A 21,190-nucleotide genomic window follows, 5' to 3' on the forward strand; every position below is an offset into this window, starting at 1 on the left:
GCAAAGAGGCAGAACTCCTGCAGAGAGAGATGCATGCGCCATACACACTAGTCTGTGCTAGTGAACCATCCCCTGGACTCATCGATAAATTATAAGCCCTAAAGCCATGTTCACCTGGCGTGGCTCCTGGTTTCATGATGTTGCTTGAGGAATCCCTAAGAAAGGGTGGGTGTTTCCATGTGCACAAGGAATGCCTAGAATATGGATTGTTCCCAGTATGGGATCTCATCCCTGGATGTGTAGAAGCTAAGCAGAGTCTGAAGCCTGGGATATGGGAGTACCATGAGGACTGGGAGCATGGACACAGTTGACTTGGAGGGAAGCTCCTGGGTGGCAGTCCAAAAGACATTATTTGTATTTTGTTCTCTTCTATTGCATTATTGGGACATGGGTGGCACTGTGGGTTAAACCACAGAGCCTAGGACTTGCTGATCAGAAGGTTGGTGGTTCGAATCCCCGCAACGGGGTGAGCTCCCATTGCTCGGTCCCTGCTCCTGCCAACCTAGCAGTTTGAAAGCACCTCAAAGTGCAAGTAGATCAATAGGTACCGCTCCGGTGGGAAGGTAAATGGCATTTCTGTGCACTGCTCTGGTTCGCCAGAAGCAGCTTAGTCATGCTGGCCACATGACCCGGAAGCTGTATGCCAGCTCCCTCAGTCAATAAAGCAAGATGAGCGCCACAACCCCAGAGTCGGCCACAACTGGACCTAATGGTCAGGGGTCCCTTTACCTTTATTGTATTAACATTTGTATCCCACCTGTCCTCCAAGGAGCTCAGGGTGGCTTATATAGTTCTGTTCCTTCTCATTTTATCATCATGAAAACCCCGAGAAGGAGGTTAAGCTGAGAGGCAGTGACTGGCCCCCAAGCTCACCCAGTGAGCTTCAGGGCTGAGTGGGGATTTGAACCCTGGTCTCTCAGGTCCTAGTCCAATGCTCTAACCACTGCACCACACTGGTTCTTATTAAATTTGTGCTTCACCCTTTCAGCCAAGGCTTATGGCAAACCACGAGGGTTGAGCCATGGAGAGGGAGCCAGTGATAAAGTCAAGAGTGATTCAGATCAGCAAATGGCCCCTTGAAAACAAGAGTAAAAGAGTCAGTCCCAAAGGTGTAGAAATAAATAGAAATGCTTTTATTGAAAGGAAGAAGTTTGCATACCAGCTCAGCACAACCGATGACCCCTCAAGACAAATGCAGTTTCTAAATCACATATCGGAGTAGCCTGGTTCTTGGAAATCTCTCCCCATTTTTGTATTCCCAGGTGGGCAGAAAAAAACAGAGGTTTATTGAGCCCTGGCTGTGCCAACATACACACAGATGGTTTGCCTTCAACTTTGTGGGTGGGGCTACCATATGCAGATGAGCTTGCTTAGACGTGGATTTCCACTGCGCCAGAGCCACAACTAAGAAGACCCTGCTATGCCCCTGACTGGCACAGTAACAGATTTAACCACACCTAAAAGGTACTATCCAGAGAGTACTTGCTTGGAGAAAGAGCTGCCATTCCCTGGAATACGCTGTACAAAATCATAAGGAACACAGGAAACTTTCTTAAACGTTCAGGCAATGAGAGCTGCTATTGACACAGATTCATACATTTCCATATGAATAAGTACCAAACTTTCATAAAACTGTAGAGTTGGATGGAGCACCATCTAGTCCAACTCCGTGCAATGCAAGAGCTCAATTTTAAACTGAGCAAGACCACATTGAGGATTTGGTTGCATTCTGCTCCGCTGTTTTAGACCTAAATGGACCTCTGGTGTGACGAGAACACAAGCAGGGTCCTGCTTGGTCAGAGCCAAGGTCCACCTAGGAACCCCCTCCCCCCATTTCCACCAGCCAGATACCCCTGGGAAGCCCACAGGGAGCAGCTGAGGGTCACCCCTGCTGTTGCTTCACCACTGTCGCAATTGAAATTGCTGCATCTGAACACACAACTATCGTCACTAACAGCCGCTGGTAGACTTCTCCTCTGTGAATCTGGCAAATCCTCTTTTAGCCAGGAGCCATCACCAGCTTGATGTAATTCAACAGCCTCTTGCTTGATCACCTATGGCGAATAGGACTTCTCTCCAGGTGAACAGGAAGCTTTTGGAAACTGAAATAATGTTGTGGGTAGGGTTCTCTTCTCTACCACATCTTTTTCAGGAGGCTGCTGTGCCATAAATGACTAACACAGATAAGGACAGGCAAGCAGAGTAGTGGGAAAGCAAGCTAGCCACAATTATTGTGGACTAGTAGCTTTTGTTTAGAAGATTTGGTTTAACAGTTGCTTAGTACTGATGTGGTGCTTTAGCGTTCTCAAAGCCCTTCACACACATTGTCTCAGTTATCCTCCCAAGGATGATACATTATCTCAGTTATCCTTACGACAACCCTGAAAGGTAGGGCTGGGACTGAGAGGAGAGCGCCTAGTAAGTTTAGGGCAGGATTTGAACGGAGGTCTTCATTTCATCGTTCAGTTGTTCAGCTCAACACGCCCAACACCCTGGTAATTTTCTGGATGCAAAATAGTGTGGATGAAAAGCAATCAGAAATTTGGGTAGTGAGGATTCTGCCTTGACAAAATCTGGAGTCGCTGATCCTTCTTCATGAATGGAAAATTCTGCAATTCCCCATTCAGAAATGAAGCAAAAAACCAAAACGAAAACACCCTCTTACAATGAAAGATGATACTTTCCCCTTTCTTTCTTTTAGGCAGCGTGACCTTTTTGCAAACTGATAGGATGAATTTCGGAACTTAAGTTTAGGAATCAGCAGGGCGGGCTGGATTTGGGTTGCCAGCTGTCACCTCTTTCTTCCCGTTCACCAGGCGTTTCCACCAGCAGAAACCTGGGCCTGCTTTTCCCAGAAACTCAGGAACAAGGCTCAGAAATGGCTGGGGGGAAAGCGAGAAGTTTAACATCCGTAAATACAGATGCCAGGAGTGTACAGATGCGGAGGGTCAGCCAAGAGGAGGGTCCAGCTGTGGGTGATCATCAGACTGAGCTTAACCCTTTCCCCACGTTGCAGATTCAGTTTTGCTACCCGCACAAAAGAGCATCTCGGCCACATATACACCCTTTGCAAGAACCCAGCGGCTGCATTGTTAGCAGGCTACCTAGTCATACGAGGTTACTTAGCAAGCCTTTGCATTTTGCATCCAAGACTGGGCCTAAGTGTTAACCGCAAACAAGAAGAGCTAAAATTATTGATGGTCACACAGTAACTTAGCAACTAGGGCTGAAACCATCTCTCCAGATAACATCGGACACCCCTGCCCCCCCGCCCTTCCATCAGAAAGTTTCCCCAGCATCTCTTGTAGTGTGTGCGTGGGGGGGGGGAGGCAGAGGTGGAAACGGCCCTGAAGCAGCTGTCTAGCACAGCTCCTCTCAACCTTGCGCCCTCCAGGTGCTACAGTTCTCACCATGGTTGTGGGACACAAGAGCTGATAGGACGTTGGCTGTGCTGGCCCCTGGGGCTGAGGATGGGATTTGTAGTCCAGCAGCAAGTGCAGGGCTCCGGGTTGGCAGAGGTTGGTTTAACATATTGATAAATATGTCACTGAGATGTCACTAGAATTTAAAACACAGCAATATTTTTTTTTTAAAAAAAAGGCTTGGAGGATGCAGAACTGCTATTAGCAGATTATCATAAGGCAAAAGCATCCAAATCAAGGTGTTTTTTTGTCTGTTTTTTGGTAATCTGCAACCAATGGATTTATAAAACCAAAGGAACAAAACTCTAAATTTCTAGATGGGGAAAAATGTGTTTGTGTGTGTTTAAGAATATTATTTTTAAAGAGTATTTTAAAAAAAAGTCACAAAAGGGACCTCCATTTTATTTTCTCTCAGCAGGAGATTATGGTTTGTTTTTGTCTTCTGCGTCCATATATTTACGGATTACATTCCAACCCTGCTTCAGGCCACGGTCCTAGGTGCACTTTACCTGGGAGTAAGTGCCATGGAACTCAGTGGGACTTATGTTTGAGCAGGCAAGCACAGGCTTGCACTGTCAGTGTGGTTCCTGTGTAAATAGGGGTTTGAACCCAGGTTCGCCCCATCTGAGTTTTACGCCCTGTCAATTTACACTGCCCTTTTCCTCCAGCGGAACCCCCAGAAGGATGAGTTAAAAGAAGCATTTTAATAATAATAATAATAATAATAAACCCCAAAACCTGACTTCTTAATTTAAAGAGAAAGAAGAATGAAAGAAAGCCTTCCCTCTGATAGGGGATTGGAATGCCTTATTTTTGCCCGCTTTCCCCCAACGCCCCCCCCCTTGCCATCTCCAGCTGATCATACAAGGGAGGTAGAATGTGCTACTTTCAGCAAATCTCACTTGTAAAAACGGTGTGTGATTCGTGCGCTGGTGCGGGTGGGAAGGAACGGGACATTTCAGCCCACACAGGCGCTCCGAGCCAGACCTATTAGCTCTCCTGGAGTACAGTACAGCCGCGCTCAAAACACATACAGAGAGAGAGGGAGGGAAAAGGGGAAGAGAGAGAAAAAGACAGAGGAAGGAGGGAGAGATAGGAGAAGAGAAGAGTCAATTACACCCAACGGGGAAAAAACGCTTCCCTGGAAGCTTCCAGGCAAGGGCTCCCAGACTGTGGTCCAACTGTCAAGAAGATGCTCCTGCCCTGCCTAACCCAAGAAACAGCCGGAAAGCCGGCCAGAGCTCTCTCTAGACTTGAGATGGGAAGCCAAACCACTCGCTTGCACCATACAGCGTCCCCACGAACTCCAATTCAGGGGGAGAAAAGAAACACCGGGAGATGGGACCCCGGGCACAAACCAGACAATCTAGGGGTGGAAGAAAGCCGGTGGTATCGGAGAGGAAGGGGGGGGGGTCCCCAGAAGAGGCGTCGCCAAAGACCGTGGAAACAGGATAGCCCATCCCAGGAAGGCGCAGTTACCGAGGAGCGAAGTTGAGCGCAGCCGTCGCCCGGGGACCCTTCGGCCCTGACCCAGGGAGAGCGGGGCCGGCCAGTAACCCCGCGCGTCGTCGGGGCACGCGAAGGACCGGGAGCGCGGCGCAGCGGCCCACTTACCCGGCGAAGGGAACATCTCGGCGTCGACCTTCTCGGTCTTGATGATGGTCAGGGTGGGCTTGAGGTCCACGGCCGCCTTCATGGTCCACGAGGGGGAGGGGGACCTTCCGGGTCGGATCCTTCGGCCCCTCTGGCCGGGAAAGCGCCCCGCGCCCCCGAAGTTGGAGACTCCGAGCTGCGCCCTCCGAGTCTGCCGCCGTGCGCCCCGCGCCCGCTTCTCCGCCTGCGGGGCAGCCCGACCGGCTCCTTCCGTGGCGCGCTCGCTGGCTGGCTCTGGCGCTGCCTTCCGCCTTCCCGTGCCTCGTCTCCGGGGCGTTCCTGCTCCGGCCAGCCCCGCCGCTGCCTCCTGCCTGCCCGTGGGTTTCTCTCCCAGCCCAGGAGCGGCTGTAGGCGCGGAGCTCTCTGGGCTGCCGCCGACGGGAGGAGGGAGCAGGGGCCGGGCTCCGCTCCGTGACAGCGGCCGGGGTGGGACCCGCCTGCCTCCGCCCCTTCGCCGCCGCCCAGACCCTCCGCGAAGCGTCTTTGCCTCTGGACCGCGCTCTGGAGAGGGGCTCCTCTCTCTCTCTTTTTCTCTCCTTACTCCGCATTAGTTAATCCGAAATAAGGCTCCCTTCAGAACCAGAGCTGTAATCAGGCACTGAAAGGGGAAGGCGGGAATGGGGATGGGACTTCACGCTTTACTTGGTCCCTTGGGAGCAAAAGAAAATGGGTGCTGGTCTTGCTTTCTTCTTCATCGTCAAAGAGTCATGGGATTGTAGAGTGGGAGGGGACCCCCAAGGGCCATCTAGTCCAGCCCCCCGCAATGCAGAAATGGCAGCTAAAGAATCCCTGACAGGTGACCATCCTGCCTCTGCTTCAAACCTTCCCATGAAGGAGAGTCCACCACCTTCCGAGGAATCACCATCACCATTGGCATCGCCAAACCACTTAATATGCCAAATCCCTAAGCAGTTTACTGGTATATAGCACACAGTAAGATAACGGAAAGGAAAAGCTCTATGTGACATTTAGAACCGAAAACACAAAGAAATGCATCGGTAAAAGCAGAGGTGCCATCAATAAAATATTAAGTTAAATATCAACAACAAAGCAGTGTGATGAATCTCATGAGCCCAGGAATGTTTGCTTAAATAGAGGGGTCTTTAGGAAGCCCTTCATGCAGCCTGAACAGCACACGAACCCCTGTTTTTATGAATACCACACAGTCTATAAAGAGGAAAAGAAGAACTCAGCCTCTTCATAAAGTGGGAGGTGGTGGTTCTGCAGGGGGGGGGGTGAGTTTCCTCTCTCTCTTGCACACACAGAACTGAATTTCTTTTTAAAAAAATCTTGCTAGTTTAATACAACACACAGAGAGACATACATACATACAGTGGTAGCTACGAATTTGGGGCAGGTTGCTGGGAACTGTAGCTCTGTTGGAGGAAAACTACAGTTCCCTAGGATTATCTGGAGCGGAAAAGAGTGTTTTCAGTGCGTGGGGGTTTAAGGCAGGCCCCCTTCCCTTAATGCCCCCTTTTCATGATTTTCTTTGCTGCTAGGGTGACCAGCAATGCTAAAGAAGGACGATTCTCCCTCTATTACATATCCATTAATCATGATGAATCACAATAACTCACATTTACAGCGTCCAAAGCTCTTCACATCCATTATAGCTGTACAATTCGATACATTTTTATGGACTGAGTGTGACTTGAGAGGGCATGCATTTGACTACGAGGACAGAGCAAGAGGTCAGCTATTACAGATCTTGCACATCTACTTTCCTGGGGGATGCTACCGCAATACAGTGGTACCCCGGGTTACAGACGCTTCAGGTTACAGACTCCACTAACCCAGAATTAGTACCTCAGGCTAAGAACTTTGCTTCAGGATGAGAACAGAAATCGTGCGGTGGTGTGGCGGCAGCAGCAGCAGGAGGCCCGATCAGCTAAAGTGGTACCTCAGGTTAAGAACAGTTTCAGGTTAAGAACAGACTTCCAGAACGAATGAAGTTCTTAACCCGAGGTACCACTGTAACTGGAGCAGGGATGAGGGAACCTGGGAGGCCCCCTCCAGATGCTGCCGGACTACAACTCCTATCACCCCCAGCCAGCATGGCCAATGGTCAAGGCTGATGGGAGGAGTTGGAGCCCAGCCATACATGAATGACCACAGGCTCCACAGTCCCACAATACAGAATGCAAAAGGAAATTTGATGGGCTGAGAGAGCAAGTGGCGCAATGCAGGGGTGGGAGACCTGTGCACATGTTCTGCTAATCAATATCCGGCTTAACAGACTAGGGTGCCCAGAACTGGACCCAGGTTCATATTAGTTCTTGAGTGGGTGCGGACTGGAAGGATGCTGCTGAGCAAGTTAATATAGTTTGGTCCCTGATGCTGCCCTTTTTTTGTGACCATCTTATTCTGAGTCACAACCTCGAAAAAGCTCCCAAACTCTCCCAAGAAAAAGCCCAAACTCTCCCACACTTGTAGCAGAGGATGGAAGACATTTTGAATTTGGGCAAGATGGAGAATCTTGCTTACAGAAGATGGGTTGCTTTGGAGAAGTCCAGTTCCACGAGGCAAACATGGTCTACGGCTATACTACCAAATTAGCTAGTGGGTGCAGGAACATCAAAAGAGTCCTGCTGGATCAAACCAAAGGTCCATCCATTCCTGCATCCTTTCCTTCAGTGGCCAACCAGATGCCGCTGGGAGACACCCACCTCCCCAAGCAGGGCTTGAAGGAAACAGCCCACTCTGGATGGACCAGAGTGGCTGGGGCAACCCAGTCAGATGGATCCTGGAGGTAGTAAGGAGCCATGGATAGCTTTATCCTCCAACAATTTGTCTAACCTCCTTTTAGAGCCTTCTAAGTTTGGTGGGCATCTAAACTTGAATTCCATAGTTCAACTCTGCCCTGTGTGAAGGAGTCAGCTGCCCACCTCTCAGCATCACCAGATGAAGTGCTGGCACTTTTTCTCCTTGTCCATCATTCTGTAAACCTTGACCATTCCTGTTCACCTTTCGCTCCCCAGCTAAAAAGCCTCGGACACTGTCACCTTTCGTTGTAAGGGAGCTTTCCAGCTCTTTGATATCTTTTTTTGACATGTGACGATCAAAACTGTACATGGCGGCATTTTAACTGCCTTGTGTTTCACCCACATGCAAGGCCGCAACCCCCCTGCCTTTAATACTTGGTTCAGTGTAGTTAAAACGTTGAAGGTGGAAGAGGTTTTGTTTTGTACACGGAAAGGCGGACGCGATGCTATTTTCTCTTTGTACAACCTCTTTGTTTTATATTTGCAGGGTTGGTTTTTTAAAAGAAGAAGAAGAAGAAAGAACAGAGGAGGGCTTTGAGTAACAAATGTGTTTTCTGAAAACAAGGGGACATTGATGAGAGACAGCCTGGAGGAATCCACAGTGGGTCCACCTTCCAGAAAATTAAGCATGTGTGAAGTTGCATTTCAAATCAGTGAGAAGTAAAAAAAAATAAAAGGGGGGGGGGGACTAAGACCCAAAAGTGCTGACTGCTTATTTCCCCCACCAATTTCACCTGAAACCAAGGATCCTTCCTTTGCAAGGCGGGGTTGGGACCGCTCCTGCCACAAAATATGCCGAGATCTCTATCACCCCAGGAGCTCGTGAGCCTAAATGAAGTTCTGGGGGGAAGGGCGTCTTGGTTTGCACATAAAGTATTTTATTGCAACTTCTGTAGCAAAAACACCCGACCACAAACGGCAGAGCACAGATAGGCGTGTATGACTCACAGAGGTCCATTTACCGGTACATACATATACATCTATATATTTATAAGGTTTTTTTATTACAAAAAAGGAGAGTACGAACGTCATTAGCAACCTGTTTCTTGTGGTTCTTTCTGTGAGAAAACCTAACAGTCCTAGTTGCGTGCTGAGCAACTGCAATGTATTTCTTGAGACGCGCTTGGTTCACACGCAGACACATCCATACTGACTTGCCGCATCAAGTGGTGAGTCACTCATGTGAACAAGTCAACCCAGATTTAGCAGGCAGCCTTTTTGTATTGCCCGATGCCAGCTAAAATGCTGGGCTTTTTGATGGATCAGTTCATATGCTCAGCTGCAGGGATCAAATGCATAACGTTGGTTTGCAGAGAAATAGCAGGGTTTACCAAACTTGGGTCTCCATCCGTTGTTTTTTTTTTTTTTTTTGGACTACAACTCCCATCATCCCTAGCTAGCAAGACCAGTGGTCAGGATGATGGGAATTGTAGTCCAAAAAACCAGATAGAGGACTAAAGTTGGGAAGCACTGTGGTGCATATGTATGATGTGCAGAAAAGGTGTTGCGTCTTCTCCAGACCCCAATCCAAATTTCATGATCATCCACCATCGTTGTGTGAAATCCTACAGCCCAGAAGTTATCGAATATATATAAGGGGACAGAAACCCACAAATGTCACAGAACATCATGAGGCATGTGGGGAATGGGTGAGCGATATCTTTCAAGAATGCTTGCTGCAAAGGGAGGTGGGGACCTTACCCAGCCTGGGGCTGCAGTTTCTTGTGAGAGCCTTCCAGGGGCAGCCTGCTAGTGGAAAGAGGTGCTGGGGCTCATGCTTCTGGAATGAGGAGTGCTGTGTCCTGTTATGTTGATCATTACTATCAAATCTTCCAGCAAATGGTGCGTGGATTTGCCACCTTGGGGACTGCTCCTTTCCTCTGGAAGTCCCTGTAGCTTCTCAACCCTTTGCTTCCAGAACTACTAAGTGTGGCTGTATTTGCCTTACTACGTGGTACGTTGGTTGCTAGGCATGCAAATAGGTCTGACATGTGGGTGGGGATTGGTCTAATAATGGTTAACGATACAAAGGCTCAAGCAGTTCCCTGTGGAAGGAGAAAGCAGTCATATTCTGCTCTATGGGGACATTTAGGGGGCTGCCCCCAGCTGAAAGGTTCCAGTTTTCCCACGTCTCTTTTGCCATATATTTTTAATATATACAGTATAAAACATTAAGGGAAGAAGGTAGGCAGAGGAACTCATGAATGAGTGGAACATCATGAGAGAAGAAGATTCGCCGCAAGTCCATCTTGAGATGAATCATTGCAAAGGGAGGGAATTTGGGCAAGGTTGCCAACTGCCTGAACCAGGCCCTGCTCCTATGCTTCTAATGGCAGCTTGAACTGCAGGCCTGCCTCCTTGTCGTGACAAACTTCGCCTCCTGTTTCCTGCAGATTGAACTCGATGGCCAAGGTGCTCCAGAGAACGGCAGGGCAGCTTCATCACAAGCACAGACGCCACCCCCAAGTCAGTTGGCAACCCTAGCCATGCAAGAAAGAGTTTGAAATCGAGCATAAAAGAAGCAGCTGGCTTTGGAAACGACTCATTGCAGGCTCAGATGGAGAGAGAGATGATGCAATTTTCACAAGCCCATAATCTCTTCTTTTTTTCTGCATTGCATTGGAATGTTGTAACTTCCAGAGGCACGGAGGAGCAAAAGCACACACACACACACACACACACACACACACACACCACAGGGTAATTCACAAGGGGGGAGGGGGAGGCCTCGCACGATGGATATGGATGAGGAATAGAGGCAGGGCCTGGTTCACACATAGCACCTGCAGCTTCGATGCTGAGAGGACAAGGCTGTTCAAATGCATCTGTGGTCCCCGGAGTGTGAAAGCGGGCCTGACTGTTCCTCGGTTTCCTTTCCGCAGTGTTCAAGGCTCCATGCGGTTCTCAGGACGAGCCTCTTCCTCCTCCCACAGCAAAACCACAAAACCTCCTGGAACGGAGCACAAAACAGAGAGAGAGAGAGAGAGAGAGAGAGAGAGGGGGGGGGGCCCTGCCCTGAACAGCTGAGCAGCCGGCCTGGGCTGTCAGCATCACTCCCTCCCCACCAAAAAAGAGGAAAAGGTTCCCACGGAAGTGATGGCCAGTAAATCCCAGACGCCAAGCCTGAAGGGAGAGCGCGAGAAGGCGGAGTGGCAGGAAGGAGCAAAGATCAGCGCGGAGAAGGCCAAATCCCACATTTCTCTTGGTTGGGAAAGCTGCCTCAAACTCCTGCTTGGCTTTGTTTTGGCAAAATGACACCTCTCCATCCATTGGCTGAGAGCCTGCACACCTGAGCGGAACAGAGACGTGAAGGATTCCTCCAAGGGACCCAGTTATTGAGTTTCCTCCTTAGTTTGCTTGCAGAAAAATCTTTTCATAATAGTTGATCGCCTCTGAATTTAAAATGTTGTGTGGTTTCTTTCCCTTGTACGTAGATATTCTTTTTCTAAAGCACTTTGGTATGCTATAGTGGCATGGAAGTATTTTTTTTATAGATAAGTGACTATGAAATCCTTGAAAGCTGTCAGTGTAGGCAAAGCTAAGGTAGATGGACCCATGATCTGACTGGGTGCAAGGCAGTTTCCTGCATCCATCCATTAAGGACCATTAAGAGTGCTGCCTTCTGACTTGGGAAGCCCGCCTCCTGGCCCATCTGCTCTCCTGGCGAAGCGAAGCAGCCCTCCTCCCTCCACACGTGTTTGGGTTTGTTGGGGTGGTTTTCTTGGACGGAGCTCCTGGCTGCCCAACAATGCAACTCTTGTTTTTCTCTTGTTACGCTGCAAAGCGGCCCTGAATAGATCCATCAAAAATTATAAGCAGGGGCAGCCCCCTGAGGCTCTGAAAGATCACAGACCGCATGCAGGGCCTGAACAAAGACCCCGCTCTTTCTGAACAATTAGCCCAGCTAAAAGGACATCTATCTCCTTCCATTAGGGCCACCACGTGCCTCCGAGTCATTGCATTGTACGGCTAATTAAATAACATGCCTCTCTCCCCATGCCAGTCTCCTGATTAGCTTTTCTCGGTCAGCCAGACACAGCCACGCCAGGCCCAGTGGAAGCAGCACTCTTGGTGATGCTCTGTTTGTGTTGAAAGTTATTTTCGTATTTCGAAACTCATTGTTGGACATCTGCTGAGCGACGATCTTCGAGACTTTGGTGTGTGTTTTTATTGCTACAAGGGAATTTTAATTTCTCCATCAGGACTCAGCTCATTCACAGCCATTGATAAATCCATTCATTCATTCCTGGCATCCAGTAAGAATCAGTAGAGAAGAGGTTAGCTCTCCCAGTCTTCAATCCCAGAGCAACCCAGGAAACTGCCTTATATTGAATGAGGCCATTGGCCCATCTAGCTGAGCACTGTTCACACAGACAGTGGTTCTCTCTCAGTCCTACCTGGAGATGCCATTGGGTATTGAACCTGGGGTCTTGTGCGCGTATGATCACAGAAGCATATAGAATCACAGAACTGTACAGTTGGAAGGGACCCCAAGGGTCTAGTCCAACCGCCAGTGATGCAGGGATTCTTGATCACAGCTCAAGAATCCCTAAGAGAGACCATTCAACCTCTGCTTGAAAACATCCAAGGAAGGAGAGGTCACCACCTTTGGAGGGAGTTTGTTCCACTGCCAAACAGCTCTTACTGCCAGAAAGTTCTTCCTAAGGTTTAGTTGGAATCTCCTGTCTTGTCATTTCAATCCATTGGTTAGGGCCTCTGGAGCAGCAGAAAACAAGCTTGCTCCATCTTCCATGTGGCAACCCTTCAGATATTTGATGATGGTTCTCATCTCACTTCTCAGTCTTCTCTTCTCCAGGCTAAACATACCCAGCTGCCTCAACCATTCCTCATAAGGCTTGATCTCCAGACCCTTGAACATATTGGTTGCCCCCTTCTGCACACAATCCAGCTTGTCAATATCCTTCTTAAATTGTGGTGCCCAGAACTGGACACAGGACTTCAGGTCTGACCAAGGCAGAATTGAGGGTACAATTACTTTCCTTGACCTGGACACTAGACTTCTGTTGATGCAGCCTAGAATAGAATTAGCTGGTTTTTTGCTTCTGCTTCTGCTGCAGCAGCATCACACTGTTGACTCATGTTAAGATTGTGGCCTACAAAGACTCCTAGATCCTTCACACAAAGTTTATCTAGTCAAATTCTGGTTTAAAAATAAAAGCATATTCAGAAGGATGGACAGGGGCTTGACCTGAGGTAATGCTACTTTTGATAGATAAAGCTTTTCTACATCTGGATTACACTTTTCAGAAAGTGATAGATATCAAGATGAAATTTAGTTACTTATCAAGGTTTAATGGTATATGTAAGAATTTTCCAGGCAATGATATCTGCCATTCACCTCTTGAAAATGTAGTGACTACTAATAAATATACCCAGAGCACATGCTAAAAGAACCAGCAAAAATATTTTTAATAGTCCTGGATTTTGGAAGAGCAAGATATTCCTCAGCCAACAGACAGCCATCGCTGAGATGCCTTTGCATGGGGGAGAGGGAGCGTCCGTCAGCAGCAAACACATAACAGCAGCAGCCTCTTTCAGAAACAAAATCCTAAGCGAATGTGTTACACCTTTTCATCTCAACATCTTGGCTTCCAGAGACGAATGTGGTAAACGTGTGGGATGGAAGGTCTGACCCTGGGTCAGGGTGCATCAGTTGTTGGCCATGTTGACAGTTTAATCTGCCTTTTCTCTACAGCAATGACCTATGACCCCAACACATTTTACGGTCCCCTCCCCTCTGCGCTCTCTCTCTCTCTCTCTCTCTCTCTCTCATCACCATCATCTTCTAAGCCAAGGAGGCAGAAATTTATTTAGCCCGAAGACCACATTACCTCTTGGGTGACCTACAAGCACACAGCAGTGGTGGACATGGTCAGATGCAAAATCTGGCAGAGCAAGAGACATGACGCTTACCCCTCCAAAATAATAGTCTTCATGCAAAAGTCAAGGTTTCCTGCATGTACAAGCCCATGTCTCCATCCAGACAAGCCAAGAGGCATTGCCACAGTTCAAGGACAATTCCAAGCAAGTTCTGAAGGAGGGCATGGGAAAAGCTGAGCAGGCATGGAGTGAAGGGGAAATAAGGAAAGGAGCATGGTTTGAGGAGAGTTCTGGTGGGGCACAGTTGCTCCCCAGGTCTCAGGACCCTCATTCTTATCTGAGCCATTGTCTTGGCCAAGAACTCGTTGCATTATGTAAGTACAGAAGAAGCCAGCTGTCTAGCTTGTCCATTAGTTGGGACAGGTAGGGCATTCGCTACTGCGACCAACATGTCCAAAATGTACCATGAGCCAGAAGAGCTTGGCTAGGTAGCCTGCTTTGCTGCATGAATTCAACAGTGTGGTGTATTAGTTAGAGCACTGGACTAGGACCTTGGAAAGACCAGGGTACTCAGCCATGGTGCTTACTGGGTGACCTTGGGGGGCCAATTGCTGCCTCTCAGCCTCACCTATCTCACAGGGTTGTTGTAGGAATTAAATGGGGGGGGAGAGCCATGTATGCCACCTTGGAATATTAAACAGACAGACAGACAGACAGACAGAATAAATCTCATAAGCTTGCTTCACATCATGCCACTTGGTGGAAATATTGCTCTTATTCCAAAATAGTTTGGGATTGCCCAGAAACGTGTATGCGAATGTAGAGGGAATGAGACGACTCTCAGACCTTAAAGGGCTGTGGTGCTAAAACAGCGCAGCTAACAGGATTTTTTCCCATAAACCCTTAATGGGATTATCTCTGGCTGGACACATCAATGCCTAGGCCAGTGGTTTTCAACCAGTGTGCCGTGGCACCCTGGGGTGCCTTGAATGATGGTCAGGAGTGCCGCAGGCAACCCTGGCCTCTGTCCCTCTTTCCCTTCCTCTCTCCCTCCTCAGATGCCCCCTCACATCTCTGCCTCCCAAAGGTTCCTGTGGCTGTTTGTTGCTCCACAAGCTCCATAGGCGAATGGTGCCTCCGGGGCTGACCAGGGGGTGCTGGTTGCCAGGAGCTGAGGTGGTCCAAGGCTGCACTGAGCCACAGTCAACCCTTGGCTGCATGTCAAATAAATAATAATAATAATAATAATAATAATAATAATAATAATAATAATAATTTATTTCTACCCCACTGAAATGTTTTGCTTTTAAAGAGCCATGAGCCTGTAATCCAGGTACAGGCAAGCTTTGTTTGGCTCGCTTGGGGGACCTGCCCCAAATTTATTGGGAAATGGCGAGAATTGGGAGACAGCGTCCTCCCCCATAGGGTTCCTCTCTGCCAAGCTGACATACTTTACCCTGAGACAGTTATGGGAACAAATTCCACAGCCAACTGTTCAGCAGAAGCACGGGAGAGGGGAGGAAAGATCATCGTTTATATAGGGCTACTTTTTCCCAAACTTCCTAAGTGCTTTAGAGAGCGTCTCCCCTGGAGACCCAAACTGGAAACTAAGCAGATCATTGCTCTCATTTATAAACATCTGAAACATTAATGAAGTGAGAGGCAGGGAAACTGGGGAGGGGAAGACGGACTTCCTCGCGTGAAGGACTGGGCTATCAGAAACTGCTCTCTATGCCTCTGTAGACAAGGGCGGCTGTCAGTTGTTCTACCTCAAAACAGGAGCGGAAAGTGCTGTCTTCTATTTGCCCATAATATATACGTTTCTCTAGATATTGTTTGGCTGGAGAACTGCATCGCAAACTTCAGAGAGATTTTGAAAAATAGCAATGTTTTGGTTCATGCATTGGTTTGAGAAATGCAAGTTAGGCAGTTTCCATAACAAACTCTTTCTGTCTCAAGAACTCAAGAACCTCAAAACATCTACTGCAGCATTCTCTACATGCTGCAGAGGATTCTGGGTATGCCTTCAGTTAGTGTAATAATAATAATAATAATAATAATAATAATAATTTATTATTTATACCCTGCCCATCTGGCTGATTTTCCCCAGCCACTCTGGGTGGCTCCCAATCAAGTGTTAAAAACAGTACAGCATTAAATATTAAAAACTTCCCTGAACAGGGCTGCCTTCAGATGTCTTTTAAAGATAAGATAGCTGTTTATTTCCTTCACATCTGCTGGGAGGGTGTTCCACAGGGTGGGCGCCACTACCGAGAAGGCCCTCTGCCTGGTTCCCTGTAACCTCACTTTTCACAATGAGGGAACCGTTAGAAGGCCCTTGGCGCTGGATCTCAGTGTCTGGGCAGAACGATGGGGGTGGAGACGCTCCTTCAGGTATACAGGACTGAGGCCGTTTAGGGCTTTAAAGGTCAACACCAACACTTTGAATTGTGCTCGGAAACATACTGGGAGCCAATGCAGATCTCTCAGGACCGGTGTTATGAGGTCCCGGCGTCCGCTCCCAGTCACCAGTCTAGCTGCCGCATTCTGGATTAATTGCACTTTCCGGGTCACCTTCAAAGGTAGCCCCACGTAGAGTGCATTGCAGTAGTTGTAGAGCACCGGGCAGGTCTTTGTGGCCCTCACCTGAACTACTGCAGAACCCAAGCATCACTTCTCCAGCTCTTCCTTCCCTGTGTCCCTGGTTTGTTTCCACTTTGAGAGGGGGAAATGGAAGATGGTCTAGCACCTGCTGGTCTTTTCTAGTCCCTCCCTGTTAAAGTGCCTTGCATTTCTGGCTAACTGACCTGCAACCTGCTCCTCTCATTGACAGCGCTCTATTTAAGAGTGTCCTGGTGCCCATTGGGATGGTTAGCGTGGAAGGCAGGGAGGCCACAGGAGGCGGAGCCAGAGCCAAAGAGAGGCAGAGTCAACTCAGTCTCATTGTGTCCCCACCCCACCCCCACTTCCTGCTGAGCTCCACAAGAGCAAAACCAATGGGCAGTGCCACCCCCAGACCGGTTGTTTGTAAGGTTGTATGTTATTCCTGCACTACTAGAAGACTCTTTGGATTACTTCCAACTCTACAATGCTATGATTATGCTATGAGTTTGTGGATGCTACACTGCCCTTAATTCCTTGGTCCCATAGGTATTAGAATTTAATTAAGTCTTGGGGTGTTAAAATTGGGTGCCAGACCCATGTGTATTAAGTTGTGTGCTGGATACTTCTCATCCCCTGGAATCAGCATGTGTTAAATGTTAATTAAGCTAGCCTGAGCTTTCTGTGTTGAGGTGATAGCCTGGGTATCATAGAATCATAGAAATGTGCAGTTGGAAGGGACCCAATGGCCATCTAGTCCAGCCCCTAGTAATGCAGAAATCCTGCCCACAATTGCTTTGGGGTGGACTTGAAGTAAAGGGCCATTAAGAGAACAAAACATCCAAGTACAGTGGACACTTGGGTTGCGAATGTGATCCGTGCAGGGTGCACCACAACCCGCAGCGTCTGCAACCTGCAGCGGTGCGTCTGAGCACATGCAGGTTGCGATTCAGTGCTTCTGCGCATGCACAAAGTGCAATTTAGCGCTTCTGCACATGCACGACCCCTGAAACCTGGACGTAACCCGTTCCGGTACTTCCGGGTTTTGGCGGGTCCATAACCTGAAAAAACACAACCTGAAGTGTTGTAACCCGAGGTATGACTGTAATTCAGTTTGGGGCCTCTCCTTCAAGAGAGAAAGCCAGAGGTTAGAGTAGGACACAAAGCAGCAGGCAGAATACCATGCCTGAATCCAGGGCTGCAGCTATGAGAGAAGCAAGACCCTTCTGGGGTGATTATGCTTTGATCCCCTCCATCATATGCTCAGGTCGTATGTATGCGTAAACAAACCCTTTATCATAAAGACACCAGAGTCTCCGTGCCTCATTTACAAAAGGAAACATGGACCCTGAGTAAGTGCACCTGGAAACCCTGGGATCTTGCACCACTCGGAGATTGGGGAGCCATGCTATCAAGAAGGGAGGCATGGGGCAGGCCGAGCCTGGCGGGGCAGGGGGTGCCATTTGTCTTCATGGGCTGGCCTCTACGGATCTGAGGTCCAAGTCCACTTCGAAGGTAAGGAGGCACAAGAAAGGGGAGCAATGGGTGCCTTGAAACTGCCCATTCACAGCACCTGGGCACCAGAATGAGCACCTGGGCCCTGTCCCATTTGCCACCCTGGGGAGAGGGAGTGCATTCCTACTGCCATTATACTCACCCTTTCTAGATTTGCATCCATACATGAAACTTGGCAACATCTTCCTTTCTGGTGCTGCATTTGGCAAAGCATGAGGATTCGCTCTGCCCCCCTGCCTGCCGCCCAAGGATGGTCCCAGACCCAAATAAAGCCTCTTCTGTGGCTCCCCGATGGCAGAGCAGCCAAGACGTGTCCCATTCACTTTCCAATAAAGCAACGCTCTTTCCAAAGGTAGAGGCACAATCCCACTCTCTCAGCTCTGCCGCTGGAGAGGGGTGTCCTCCACGCTTGTCTGGCACAGCTGCCTGCTTTGGGAAAATCTTTAATTCACTGAGAAATGCATCACAATTGTGCCAGGCAGCCGAAGCCTTTTAAAGCCCACAGGAAAGAGGTTGTCCTGTAATGGTGAAAGGCAACAAAGGAACCACTGGGAATGTTTGAACGTGTTTTAGTGGATGGTGTCGTGCTTGGCCAGGAGAGCATCTCCTCTTTCAGAAATGCATTCGGAGATGATGACCCAGGTCTCAGCTATACAGTGGTACCTCGCAAGACGAATGCCTCGCAAGACGAAAAACGCGCAAGACGAAAGAGTTTTCAGTTTTTTGAGTCGTTCCGCAAGACGAATTTCCCTATGGGCTTGCTTTGCAAGACGAAACGTCTTGCGAGTTCTTGCGAGTTTGTTTCCTTTTTCTTAAAGCCGCTAAGCCGCTAATAGCCGCTAAGCCGCTAATAGCCGCTAATAGCCGTGCTACGCAAGACGAAAAAAACGCAAGACGAAGAGACTCGCGGAACGGATTAATTTCGTCTTGCGAGGCACCACTGTATTGGCAAAGGAAAAGCACTTTATAGTGGTACCTTGGTTGTCAAACAGCTTGGCTCCGGAACAAATCGGCTCCGGAACAGCTCAAACCAGGAAATAAGTGTTCCGGTTTGCGAACATTTTTTGGAAGCCGAACATCTAATGTGGCTTCCATGGCTTCTGATTGAGTGCAGGAAGCTCAAGCAGCCAACTGGAAGCTGCACCTTGTTTTCTGAACAGGAGTCAAATGGATTCCCAGAATGGGTTAAGTCTGACAACCAAGGTACCACTGCATATGCGCTGTTTATGCATTCTAACACTGTGAAACGAGATGGCGCTGTGGAGTTCCATTTTTGCCAACCCGATTTCCATACAATGTTTACAACGAGTTTAACAGAAACGCTTCTTTGATGTGTGCCAGGGAACTGCAATCGGCTCAGGGGTGGGGGAGGGGGGGAGGAAGGCGGATGGATTACAGAGAGCCCCCAAAGATCGTGGGAAGCAGCACCTCCTCAGCGGAGGAAGGAAGCCACGCCTCTAGTGGGAGGAGGTGCAGGGCTCAGAGGATGCAAGGTGGTGCCAGGACACCTTGCCTGAGCAAAGCGGGGAGGAGGGAGGCCCCCCCTTACCCAGGCCTTCCTTGCGCAGAAGGCTTTCGCGCAGAGAGGGGAGGCGTAGGCTGGGGGTCAAGAGACTACTCTGCTGGGGAAGATTTAAGGACCGCCCACTCTCAGATTCTGCTAGTGAATGAGCAAGACGTGGAATAGAGGCGCTCTGCATTGTAAAGGTTTTTGGCACCAATAATAAAGCTTTAGAACAGACCAGTGAGGCACCTTGCCTGATTGCTCTCGAGCAACCACCGATAGCCATAGCAATGTGTCTGGATCAAGCCCCGGTGTAGAAAAAGAACTTTGTCCTCTCCGAGAAGAAAGGTGCATTTCCAACTTGAAAGAGTGTGAGACACTCCTGTGCATCCATCTCATGCCCTCCAGATGTTCTTGACTAAAGCTCCCACCAGCCGCAGGGAGAATGGCCAAGCTGACGGAGAGCTGAAGTTGGAGTCCAAAACATCTGGACAGCACCAGAAAGGTGAAGGTTGATGGATGCTAACAAAACACCTATATGTGGGCTTGCGTATATTGAAGTGGGACCTTCAAAGGTCTATAGCTGAGTTGCCTCTTTGCTGTTTTCCACCATTACACATCCAACCTACATTCTTTACTGGCCACTCGTTTCCAAGTCCGTTAAGACTGGACATTTTTGCTGCTTTCCTTCATAGGAAGGTGCCTCTTTTGTTAGAAGCGATGTCAGAAAATTCCCACAGAAACAGGAGTAGAAATTGCAGGGGTTTACTTATTCATCCCGCATCTGGAATGGAAATCCACCCAATGAATACGAGTGGTACTCAATGCCTTTGTTTTCAGTCCACAAATGGTAGGTACATTATGACTCCTCTCCCCGTTCACATTGTGTTTCCTTTATACGGAAATGAATGGGGTGGAATAGCATCATCATCACCTCGATAACTACTTAATTAATTGTGCAAAATTCCGCTACTGCAGACACTGAGATGAATGGCATCGCTTTTGGCCAGAAGCTAAACTGTAGCAGAATGGCAACAGCACTGCAGGTAGCAATGAAAGGGTGGACCAGAAATTGACACCTTCTTGCGTCCCTCCTTGCCAGGCAGGCAAACAGGTAGGAGACAAAGGTGGGGACTGGTGTGGTGGCTGGGGTGTCACCAAAGCAGCCAACACAGTGCCCACGTGGAAGAGGCACGGGAGGTCATCTCTCTCCCCCGGATTAAAGGTGGGTTCCCCAAACACAGGCCACATAGGGCATGACCCACCAAACGTTTTTCCTGTGTGAACCCCATTAAAACAAATGGGGGATGTGCAACAGCTTTAATGCATGCTTTCCATGCACAAGCCACAGTGGTGACAGTTCAGAAGCCCTGGGTTCAGATCCTTGCCACTGCAACAACAGCCTTATGCAAGCCATTATCACTCAACCTCAGTCCCTATCTGCAATGTGCGGATAATAATACTGGCCTTCCTTACAGGATCGTCAAAAAGACTTATTGATATAACGCATGGGAAGCATTCAAAATGCTGCAGCAGTGATCAGCTTCAATAACACCCCTCAGCTGCACCGCCTTCAAGAGCACTTGCAGGCCAAGCTTAAACTGTTGGTTTTAACCTTTAAAGTATTAAATGGTTTAGGCTCAAATTACTTGCCTAGACCTGCCTGCTCACATAACGCAATCTCAATTGGAGGCCCTCTGGGTCTGCCCGATCCCTAGATCAGTGAGATGGATGGCCATTCAAGGCAGGGTCTTTGCTGGGATGGCCCCACGGTTCCGGAACTCCCTTCCACTAGATGTATGTAGGCAACTACACTTTCGAGGGTTTGGAAAGCCTTAAGGACCTGCTTGTTTATTTGAATGGGTTTTATTCTTTGGGAATAAGCCCCT

General features: G+C 48.7%; 1 protein-coding gene across 2 annotated transcripts in view; it reads right to left on the reverse strand.

Annotated features, from left to right (window-relative positions):
• The window catches only part of ETS1 (ETS proto-oncogene 1, transcription factor), a 108,648-nt gene that overhangs the window by 55,520 nt on the left and 31,938 nt on the right, over positions 1-21,190 (reverse strand). The window contains exon 1 of one of the 2 annotated variants that reach the window (XM_082201470.1): positions 5,037-5,444. The exons of the other annotated variant lie outside the window; for it this stretch is intronic. Coding sequence (XP_082057596.1) covers positions 5,037-5,118 — 82 coding nt within the window. The 5' untranslated portion in view covers positions 5,119-5,444. Of the gene's footprint in view, positions 1-5,036; positions 5,445-21,190 lie in introns of those variants that run through there. 2 annotated transcript variants of the gene reach the window in all.

Source organism: Podarcis vaucheri (assembly GCF_965113315.1).
Source record: "Podarcis vaucheri genome assembly, chromosome: 15".
NCBI lineage: Eukaryota > Metazoa > Chordata > Lepidosauria > Squamata > Lacertidae > Podarcis > Podarcis vaucheri.